The sequence below is a fragment of the Rhodnius prolixus genome, unplaced genomic scaffold (assembly GCF_049639745.1).
Source record: "Rhodnius prolixus isolate KJV_2025 unplaced genomic scaffold, Rpr scaffold_14, whole genome shotgun sequence".
Lineage (NCBI taxonomy): Eukaryota > Metazoa > Arthropoda > Insecta > Hemiptera > Reduviidae > Rhodnius > Rhodnius prolixus.
Window position 1 is genome coordinate 9,035,357 of NW_027411594.1, and position 12,910 is coordinate 9,048,266.

Genomic DNA, 12,910 nt, shown 5'->3' on the forward strand with positions numbered 1-12,910 from the left:
TTTACGCAATTCTATACAATTATATACTTAATTGGTCTCCATATACACGTATAATATAAACCGAATCTATCGAGTAGTTTACGAGATATTTATATTTAAAGTTTTTACTCTGTAAAAAGAAAGCAAACTTTAACACTAAATATCTTGTTTTCTGCTCCATAGATTTTTACGCAATTCTATACAATTATATACTAAAGTGGTCTCCATACACTCTTATAATATAAACCGAATCTATCGAGTAGTTTACGAGATATTTGTGTTTAAAGTTTTCACTCTGTAAAAAGAAAGCAAACTTTAACACTAAATATCTCGTTTTCTGCTCCATAGATTTTTACGCAATTCTATACAATTATATACTCAAGTGGTCTTCATATACACGTTTAATATAAACCGAATCTATCGAGTAGTTTACGAGATATTTGTGTTTAAAGTTTTCACTCTGTAAAAAGAAAGCAAACTTTAACACTAAATATCTCGTTTTCTGCTCCATAGATTTTTACGCAATTCTATACAATTATATACTCAAGAGGTCTCCATATACTCTTATAATATAAACCGAATCTATCGAGTAGTTTACGAGATATTTGTGTTTAAAGTTTTCACTCTGTAAAAAGAAAGCAAACTTTAACACTAAATATCTCGTTTTCTGATCCATAGATTTTTACGCAATTCTATACAATTATATACTTAATTAGTCTGCATATACACGTATAGTATAAACCGATTCTATCGAGTAATTTACGAGATATTTGTATTTAAAGTTTTCACTCTGTAAAAAGTAAGCAAATTTTACCACTAAATATCTCGTTTTCTGCTCCATAGATTTTTACGTAATTCTACACAATTATATACTAAAGTGGTCTTCATATACACGTATAATATAAACCGAATCTATCGAGTAGTTTGCGAGATATTTGTATTTTATGTTTTCACTCTGTAAAAAGAGAGCAAACTTAAACACTAAATATCTCATTTTCTGCTCATAGATTTTTACGCAATTCTATACAATTATATACTCAAGTGGTCTCCATATACTCTTATAATATAAACCGAATCTATCGAGTAGTTTACGAGATATTTGTGTTTAAAGTTTTCACTCTGTAAAAAGAAAGCAAACTTTAACACTAAATATCTCGTTTTCTGCTCCATAGATTTTTACGCAATGCTATACAATTATATACTTAATTGGTCTCCATATACCCGTATAATATAAACCGAATCTATCGAGTAGTTTACAAGATATTTGTATTTAAAGTTTTCACTCTGTAAAAAGAAAGCAAACTGTAACACTAAATATCTCGTTTTCTGCTCGATAGATTTTTACGCAATTCTATACAATTATATACTCAAGTGGTCTTCATATACACGTTTAATATAAACCGAATCTATCGAGTAGTTTACGAGATATTTGTGTTTAAAGTTTTCACTCTGTAAAAAGAAAGCAAACTTTAACACTAAATATCTCGTTTTCTGCTCCATAGATTTTTACGCAATTCTATACAATTATATACTCAAGAGGTCTCCATATACTCTTATAATATAAACCGAATCTATCGAGTAGTTAACGAGATATTTGTGTTTAAAGTTTTCACTCTGTAAAAAGAAAGCAAACTTTAACACTAAATATCTCGTTTTCTGATCCATAGATTTTTACGCAATTCTATACAATTATATACTTAATTAGTCTGCATATACACGTATAGTATAAACCGATTCTATCGAGTAATTTACGAGATATTTGTATTTAAAGTTTTCACTCTGTAAAAAGTAAGCAAATTTTACCACTAAATATCTCGTTTTCTGCTCCATAGATTTTTACGTAATTCTACACAATTATATACTAAAGTGGTCTTCATATACACGTATAATATAAGCCGAATCTATCGAGTAGTTTGCGAGATATTTGTATTTTATGTTTTCACTCTGTAAAAAGAGAGCAAACTTAAACACTAAATATCTCATTTTCTGCTCATAGATTTTTACGCAATTCTATACAATTATATACTCAAGTGGTCTCCATATACTCTTATAATATAAACCGAATCTATCGAGTAGTTTACGAGATATTTGTGTTTAAAGTTTTCACTCTGTAAAAAGAAAGCAAACTTTAACACTAAATATCTCGTTTTCTGCTCCATAGATTTTTACGCAATGCTATACAATTATATACTTAATTGGTCTCCATATACCCGTATAATATAAACCGAATCTATCGAGTAGTTTACAAGATATTTGTATTTAAAGTTTTCACTCTGTAAAAAGAAAGCAAACTGTAACACTAAATATCTCGTTTTCTGCTCGATAGATTTTTACGCAATTCTATACAATTATATACTTAATTGGTCTCCATATACACGTATAATATAAACTGAATCTATCGAGTAGTTTACGAGATATTTGTATTTAAAGTTTTTACTCTGTAAAAAGAAAGCAAACTTTAACACTAAATATCTTGTTTTCTGCTCCATAGATTTTTACGCAATTCTATACAATTATATACTAAAGTGGTCTCCATATACTCTTATAATATAAACCGAATCTATCGAGTAGTTTACGAGATATTTGTGTTTAAAGTTTTCACTCTGTAAAAAGAAAGCAAACTTTAACACTAAATATCTCGTTTTCTGATCCATAGATTTTTACGCAATGCTATACAATTATATACTTAATTGGTCTCCATATACCCGTATAATATAAACCGAATCTATCGAGTAGTTTACAAGATATTTGTATTTAATGTTTTCACTCTGTAAAAAGAAAGCAAACTGTAACACTAAATATCTCGTTTTCTGCTAGATAGATTTTTACGCAATTCAATACAATTATATACTAAAGTGGTCTCCATATACTCTTATAATATAAACCGAATCTATCGAGTAGTTTACGAGATATTTGTGTTTAAAGTTTTCACTCTGTAAAAAGAAAGCAAACTTTAACACTAAATATCTCGTTTTCTGCTCCATAGATTTTTACGCAATTCTATACAATTATATACTCAAGTGGTCTCCATATACACGTATAATATAAACCGAATCTATCGAGTAGTTTACAAGATATTTGTATTTAATGTTTTCACTCTGTAAAAAGAAAGCAAACTGTAACACTAAATATCTCGTATTCTGCTCGATAGATTTTTACGCAATTCTATACAATTATATACTTAATTGGTCTCCATATACTCTTATAATATAAACCGAATCTATCGAGTAGTTTACGAGATATTTGTGTTTAAAGTTTTCACTCTGTAAAAAGAAAGCAAACTTTAACACTAAATATCTCGTTTTCTGCTCCATAGATTTTTACGCAATTCTATACAATTATATACTCAAGTGGTCTCCATATACACGTATAATATAAACCGAATCTATCGAGTAGTTTACGAGATATTTGTATTTAAAGTTTTCACTCTGTAAAAAGAAAGCAAACTTTATCACTAAATATCTCGTTTTCTGCTCCATAGATTTTTACGCAATTCTATACAATTATATACTTAATTGGTCTCCATATACACGTATAATATAAACCGAATCTATCGAGTAGTTTACGAGATATTTGTGTTTAAAGTTTTCACTCTGTAAAAAGAAAGCAAACTTTAACACTAAATATCTCGTTTTCTGCTCCATAGATTTTTACGCAATTCTATACAATTATATACTTAATTGGTCTCCATATACACGTATAATATAAACCGAATCTATCGAGTAGTTTACGAGATATTTGTGTTTAAAGTTTTCACTCTGTAAAAAGAGAACAAACTTTAACACTATATATCTCGTTTTCTGCTCGATAGATTTATACGCAATTCTATGCAATTATATACTAAAATGGTCTCCATATAAACGTTTAATATAATCAGAATCTATCGAGTAGTTTACGAGATATTTGTATTTAAAGTTTTCACTCTGTAAAAAGAAAGCAAACTTTACCACTAAATATCTCGTTTTCTGCTCCATAGATTTTTACGCAATTCTATACAATTATATACTAAAGTGGTCTTCATATACACGTATAATATAAACCGAATCTATCGAGTAGTTTGCGAGATATTTGTATTTAAAGTTTTCCCTCTGTAAAAAGAGAACAAACTTTAACACTAAATATCTCGTTTTCTGCTCGATAGATTTTTACGCAATTCTATGCAATTATATACTAAAGTGGTTTCCATATACACGTATAATAGAAACCGAATCTACTGAGTAGTTTACGAGATATTTGTATTTTATGTTTTCACTCTGTAAAAAGAGAGCAAACTTAAACACTAAATATCTCATTTTCTGCTCGATAGATTATTACGCAATTCTATACAATCATGTATTAAAATGGTCTCCATAAAAACGTATATTATAAACAGAATCTATCGAGTAGTCTACGAGATATTTGTATTTAATGTTTTCACTCTGTAAAAAGAGAGCAAACTTCAACACTAAATATCTCGTTTTCTGTTCGATAGATTTTTACGCAATTCTATACAATTATATAATAAAATGGTCTACATATAAACGTTTAATATAAACAGAATCTATCGAGTAGTTTACGAGATATTTGTGTTTAAATTTTTCACTCTGTAAAAAGAAAGCAAACTTTAACACTAAATATCTCGTTTTCTGCTCCATAGATTTTTACGCAATTCTATACAATTATATACTTAATTGGTCTCCATATACACGTATAATATAAACCGAATCTATCGAGTAGTTTACGAGATATTTGTGTTTAAAGTTTTCAGTCTGTAAAAAGAAAGCAAACTTTAACACTAAATATCTCGTTTTCTGCTCCATAGATTTTAACGCAATTCTATACAGTTATATACTTAATCGGCCTCCATATACACGTATAATATAAACCGAATCTATCGAGTAGTTTACGAGATATTTGTATTTAAAGTTTTTACTCTGTAAAAAGAAAGCAAACTTTAACACTAAATATCATGTTTTCTGCTCCATAGATTTTTACGCAATTCTATACAATTATATACTAAAGTGGTCCCCATATACTCTTATAATATAAACCGAATCTATCGAGTAGTTTACGAGATATTTGTGTTTAAAGTTTTCACTCTGTAAAAAGAATGCAAACTTTAACACTAAATATCTCGTTTTCTGCTTCATAGATTTTTACGCAATTCTATACAATTATATACTCAAGTGGTCTCCATATACTCTTATAATATAAACCGAATCTATCGAGTAGTTTACGAGATATTTGTGTTTAAAGTTTACACTCTGTAAAAAGAAAGCAAACTTTAACACTAAATATCTCGTTTTCTGCTCCATAGATTTTTACGCAATTCTATACAATTATATACTTAATTGGTCTCCATATACACGTATAATATAAACCGAATCTATCGAGTAGTTTACGAGATATTTATATTTAAAGTTTTTACTCTGTAAAAAGAAAGCAAACTTTAACACTAAATATCTTGTTTTCTGCTCCATAGATTTTTACGCAATTCTATACAATTATATACTAAAGTGGTCTCCATACACTCTTATAATATAAACCGAATCTATCGAGTAGTTTACGAGATATTTGTGTTTAAAGTTTTCACTCTGTAAAAAGAAAGCAAACTTTAACACTAAATATCTCGTTTTCTGCTCCATAGATTTTTACGCAATTCTATACAATTATATACTCAAGTGGTCTTCATATACACGTTTAATATAAACCGAATCTATCGAGTAGTTTACGAGATATTTGTGTTTAAAGTTTTCACTCTGTAAAAAGAAAGCAAACTTTAACACTAAATATCTCGTTTTCTGCTCCATAGATTTTTACGCAATTCTATACAATTATATACTCAAGAGGTCTCCATATACTCTTATAATATAAACCGAATCTATCGAGTAGTTTACGAGATATTTGTGTTTAAAGTTTTCACTCTGTAAAAAGAAAGCAAACTTTAACACTAAATATCTCGTTTTCTGATCCATAGATTTTTACGCAATTCTATACAATTATATACTTAATTAGTCTGCATATACACGTATAGTATAAACCGATTCTATCGAGTAATTTACGAGATATTTGTATTTAAAGTTTTCACTCTGTAAAAAGTAAGCAAATTTTACCACTAAATATCTCGTTTTCTGCTCCATAGATTTTTACGTAATTCTACACAATTATATACTAAAGTGGTCTTCATATACACGTATAATATAAACCGAATCTATCGAGTAGTTTGCGAGATATTTGTATTTTATGTTTTCACTCTGTAAAAAGAGAGCAAACTTAAACACTAAATATCTCATTTTCTGCTCATAGATTTTTACGCAATTCTATACAATTATATACTCAAGTGGTCTCCATATACTCTTATAATATAAACCGAATCTATCGAGTAGTTTACGAGATATTTGTGTTTAAAGTTTTCACTCTGTAAAAAGAAAGCAAACTTTAACACTAAATATCTCGTTTTCTGCTCCATAGATTTTTACGCAATGCTATACAATTATATACTTAATTGGTCTCCATATACCCGTATAATATAAACCGAATCTATCGAGTAGTTTACAAGATATTTGTATTTAAAGTTTTCACTCTGTAAAAAGAAAGCAAACTGTAACACTAAATATCTCGTTTTCTGCTCGATAGATTTTTACGCAATTCTATACAATTATATACTCAAGTGGTCTTCATATACACGTTTAATATAAACCGAATCTATCGAGTAGTTTACGAGATATTTGTGTTTAAAGTTTTCACTCTGTAAAAAGAAAGCAAACTTTAACACTAAATATCTCGTTTTCTGCTCCATAGATTTTTACGCAATTCTATACAATTATATACTCAAGAGGTCTCCATATACTCTTATAATATAAACCGAATCTATCGAGTAGTTAACGAGATATTTGTGTTTAAAGTTTTCACTCTGTAAAAAGAAAGCAAACTTTAACACTAAATATCTCGTTTTCTGATCCATAGATTTTTACGCAATTCTATACAATTATATACTTAATTAGTCTGCATATACACGTATAGTATAAACCGATTCTATCGAGTAATTTACGAGATATTTGTATTTAAAGTTTTCACTCTGTAAAAAGTAAGCAAATTTTACCACTAAATATCTCGTTTTCTGCTCCATAGATTTTTACGTAATTCTACACAATTATATACTAAAGTGGTCTTCATATACACGTATAATATAAGCCGAATCTATCGAGTAGTTTGCGAGATATTTGTATTTTATGTTTTCACTCTGTAAAAAGAGAGCAAACTTAAACACTAAATATCTCATTTTCTGCTCATAGATTTTTACGCAATTCTATACAATTATATACTCAAGTGGTCTCCATATACTCTTATAATATAAACCGAATCTATCGAGTAGTTTACGAGATATTTGTGTTTAAAGTTTTCACTCTGTAAAAAGAAAGCAAACTTTAACACTAAATATCTCGTTTTCTGCTCCATAGATTTTTACGCAATGCTATACAATTATATACTTAATTGGTCTCCATATACCCGTATAATATAAACCGAATCTATCGAGTAGTTTACAAGATATTTGTATTTAAAGTTTTCACTCTGTAAAAAGAAAGCAAACTGTAACACTAAATATCTCGTTTTCTGCTCGATAGATTTTTACGCAATTCTATACAATTATATACTTAATTGGTCTCCATATACACGTATAATATAAACTGAATCTATCGAGTAGTTTACGAGATATTTGTATTTAAAGTTTTTACTCTGTAAAAAGAAAGCAAACTTTAACACTAAATATCTTGTTTTCTGCTCCATAGATTTTTACGCAATTCTATACAATTATATACTAAAGTGGTCTCCATATACTCTTATAATATAAACCGAATCTATCGAGTAGTTTACGAGATATTTGTGTTTAAAGTTTTCACTCTGTAAAAAGAAAGCAAACTTTAACACTAAATATCTCGTTTTCTGATCCATAGATTTTTACGCAATGCTATACAATTATATACTTAATTGGTCTCCATATACCCGTATAATATAAACCGAATCTATCGAGTAGTTTACAAGATATTTGTATTTAATGTTTTCACTCTGTAAAAAGAAAGCAAACTGTAACACTAAATATCTCGTTTTCTGCTAGATAGATTTTTACGCAATTCAATACAATTATATACTAAAGTGGTCTCCATATACTCTTATAATATAAACCGAATCTATCGAGTAGTTTACGAGATATTTGTGTTTAAAGTTTTCACTCTGTAAAAAGAAAGCAAACTTTAACACTAAATATCTCGTTTTCTGCTCCATAGATTTTTACGCAATTCTATACAATTATATACTCAAGTGGTCTCCATATACACGTATAATATAAACCGAATCTATCGAGTAGTTTACAAGATATTTGTATTTAATGTTTTCACTCTGTAAAAAGAAAGCAAACTGTAACACTAAATATCTCGTATTCTGCTCGATAGATTTTTACGCAATTCTATACAATTATATACTTAATTGGTCTCCATATACTCTTATAATATAAACCGAATCTATCGAGTAGTTTACGAGATATTTGTGTTTAAAGTTTTCACTCTGTAAAAAGAAAGCAAACTTTAACACTAAATATCTCGTTTTCTGCTCCATAGATTTTTACGCAATTCTATACAATTATATACTCAAGTGGTCTCCATATACACGTATAATATAAACCGAATCTATCGAGTAGTTTACGAGATATTTGTATTTAAAGTTTTCACTCTGTAAAAAGAAAGCAAACTTTATCACTAAATATCTCGTTTTCTGCTCCATAGATTTTTACGCAATTCTATACAATTATATACTTAATTGGTCTCCATATACACGTATAATATAAACCGAATCTATCGAGTAGTTTACGAGATATTTGTGTTTAAAGTTTTCACTCTGTAAAAAGAAAGCAAACTTTAACACTAAATATCTCGTTTTCTGCTCCATAGATTTTTACGCAATTCTATACAATTATATACTTAATTGGTCTCCATATACACGTATAATATAAACCGAATCTATCGAGTAGTTTACGAGATATTTGTATTTAAAGTTTTTACTCTGTAAAAAGAAAGCAAACTTTAACACTAAATATCTTGTTTTCTGCTCCATAGATTTTTACGCAATTCTATACAATTATATACTAAAGTGGTCTCCATATACTCTTATAATATAAACCGAATCTATCGAGTAGCTTACGAGATATTTGTGTTTAAAGTTTTCACTCTGTAAAAAGAATGCAAACTTTAACACTAAATATCTCGTTTTCTGCTCCATAGATTTTTACGCAATTCTATACAATTATATACTCAAGTGGTCTCCATATACTCTTATAATATAAACCGAATCTATCGAGTAGTTTACGAGATATTTGTGTTTAAAGTTTTCACTCTGTAAAAAGAAAGCAAACTTTAACACTAAATATCTCGTTTTCTGCTCCATAGATTTTTACGCAATGCTATACAATTATATACTTAATTGGTCTCCATATACCCGTATAATATAAACCGAATCTATCGAGTAGTTTACAAGATATTTGTATTTAAAGTTTTCACTCTGTAAAAAGAAAGCAAACTGTAACACTAAATATCTCGTTTTCTGCTCGATAGATTTTTACGCAATTCAATACAATTATATACTAAAGTGGTCTCCATATACTCTTATAATATAAACCGAATCTATCGAGTAGTTTACGAGATATTTGTGTTTAAAGTTTTCACTCTGTAAAAAGAAAGCAAACTTTAACACTAAATATCTCGTTTTCTGCTCCATAGATTTTTACGCAATTCTATACAATTATATACTCAAGTGGTCTCCATATACACGTATAATATAAACCGAATCTATCGAGTAGTTTACGAGATATTTGTATTTAAAGTTTTCACTCTGTAAAAAGAAAGCAAACTTTATCACTAAATATCTCGTTTTTTGCTCCATAGATTTTTACGCAATTCTATACAATTATATACTTAATTGGTCTCCATATACACGTATAATATAAACCGAATCTATCGAGTAGTTTACGAGATATTTGTGTTTAAAGTTTTCACTCTGTAAAAAGAAAGCAAACTTTAACACTAAATATCTCGTTTTCTGCTCCATAGATTTTTACGCAATTCTATACAATTATATACTTAATTGGTCTCCATATACCCGTATAATATAAACCGAATCTATCGAGTAGTTTACAAGATATTTGTATTTAAAGTTTTCACTCTGTAAAAAGAAAGCAAACTGTAACACTAAATATCTCGTTTTCTGCTCGATAGATTTTTACGCATTTCTATACAATTATATACTTAATTGGTCTCCATATACACGTATAATATAAACCGAATCTATCGAGTAGTTTACGAGATATTTGTGTTTAAAGTTTTCACTTTGTAAAAAGAAAGCAAACTTTAACACTAAATATCTCGTTTTCGACTCAATAGATTTTTACGCAATTCTATACATTATATACTAAAATGGTCTCCATATACACGTATAATATAAACAGAATCTATCGAGTAGTTTACGAGATATTTGTATTTAAAGTTTTCACTCTGTAAAAAGAAAGCAAACTTTATCACTAAATATCTCGTTTTTTGCTCCATAGATTTTTACGCAATTCTATACAATTATATACTTAATTGGTCTCCATATACACGTATAATATAAACCGAATCTATCGAGTAGTTTACGAGATATTTGTGTTTAAAGTTTTCACTCTGCAAAAAGAAAGCAAACTTTAACACTAAATATCTCGTTTTCGACTCAATAGATTTTTACGCAATTCTATACAATTATATACTAAAATGGTCTCCATATACACGTATAATATAAACAGAATCTATCGAGTTGTTTACGAAAAATGTACATTTATTGTACACATTTTCGCAAGATTACCCATCTCCTTAATAGAACTGGAGATAATGTACTTTGAAATTTGAAGCAAATGCCAGACACCATATGTTTATGCTCCTCAAAGAATACTGTTAGAAACTTGGGATTGTGCACGATTGTAGTGCTAAATGAGTAATATAATTTTTCACATTCCCGCATGATTAACTTTCATGGAACAGGGAGATGCAGCAGTTTGAAATTAGAAGCAAATGCCAAACCCCCAAAACTTCAACACCTTATATCTCTTTTGAAAATACTGCTAGGAAGTTGCGATTTTACTCGATTGTAGAGCTAAATGAGTACTATAATTGTACACATTTCCGCGCGATTTACCTCAATAGAACAGGAGATACAGCCGTTCGAAATTTTAAGGAGATGCAAAACTTTAAAACATTATTTTATCTCCTTTAAAAATACTGCTAGAAAGTTGGGATTGTTGGGAATTGTAGAGGAAAACAAGTACTATAATTGAACATATTTTCGCAGGGTTGTTCTAAGGGGTGGGTTTGCGACAGATACACACGCACAAACACCTAAACTTTTCTTTTTCGATCAGGAGGTCACAAAACATGAATTTTCGGTGAAATCCAAAAACCAGTACTGCACAATGATGTATTATCTCCTCTCATAGAGGAAGTTGAAAAAAGAAGAAGAAGAAGAATACATTACCGAAAGAACACATATTATATAATTTTTTGAAAACAAAAAATATTAAAATAATTTCTTAGACTATAAGACGTCCAAGGTCAAAAGGTGAACCACTTTATCTTATCATCAATAAATTAAATACAGAGCAGGATGGGTAGATATATTGCTGACGATAATATATTATCGGTCTTTGATCACTGCATTAAACATTATATTTATACATTATTTAAGGAAAAAATACGAGTTGGAGTACTGATAACAGCTGTTTTCAATTATCAATATTACATAATACGAACAGGTATTACTGACCAGTCTTAAAAGTACATATTTATAGATTTAATCTAAAAAATAATGGTGTGAGGACTCCAGAATTTCTCTTATCGCCTTCTGCATGCCGTCAATGTAATAAACAGAAATGTAAAGGAAGTAGTGACTTCCCCATAACCCCATTGAAATCAATATCCTCTCAACAAATGGTTCAAAATAAAGGGATAAACGAAACATGCAATCTCCCCAAGTTAAATGTGACCTTGCAAAAATTACAAATCTATTACTAGTTTATTACCAAAAATAAATCTCTCTTTGTTTAAAATTTCAGATCTAAAGCAGAAGTAAATAGATCCCACCAATGAATCTTAATAATACCTTCGATTCCAACTCAGAGATCATCTGCAGATTGAGTTAATAGGAGGTAGAATTGGTCTCAATCCTACTGTTGGTTCTTCGTGTCCAGATAGTGATGATGGCGAAAAAACAAAAACGAAAAACTACATGGACCTTGTAATAGTCTCCCTAGAGATGGCTGTAATGCGTGAAGAACAGAGCCCACGATCGAGGTACACGACTTCTTACAGTGTACATTTTCTAGGGACATGAACTTCCGGATGGATATTCCAGATAACACAGTCATTCCGTAACACACACATACACACACACCGTTTGAGAAATCTGTCTTCATCGAAGCAAAAAGTCTTAATCAAGAAGAAAATGCGATTTCAATCTATCACCATACAATCCACACTGATATAGATCTAAATAAACTGCTAACCAACCTTAACAATAGTCCATTTTCTGTTGGTGATTGCCACCGGGAATGAGAACACTAGATCTTTAGGCACACCGTAAGAGCCATCTGAGATGACGGCCATCGAGACAAACGTACCGGGTTTGGTGCCGTGCCAGACATCTTTCATATGATCGGCAGCCGCTTTAGCTGCTGACATCGCTGAAGACATTTTCCTAGCAGCTATTACAGCACCACCACGATTTTGTACAGTCTGTAAATAAGTTTTTTTATTAATAAAGAACACAAAGTTAATTATTTGTTGATTAATTTACGGAAGTTCTTAGATCAGATAAAGATCTTGCATGGACTAGGAGCGCCTCATCCAAGAAATGGGATTTTAAGACCATTTATTTGTTC

General features: G+C 29.5%; 1 protein-coding gene across 1 annotated transcript in view; it reads right to left on the reverse strand.

Annotated features, from left to right (window-relative positions):
* Positions 1–12,910, reverse strand: part of Mdh1 (malate dehydrogenase 1) — a 37,370-nt gene that overhangs the window by 21,813 nt on the left and 2,647 nt on the right. The window contains exon 6 of the mRNA XM_074123515.1: positions 12,540–12,764. Within this exon, the coding sequence (XP_073979616.1) occupies positions 12,540–12,764 (225 nt within the window). The remainder of the gene's footprint in view (positions 1–12,539; positions 12,765–12,910) is intronic.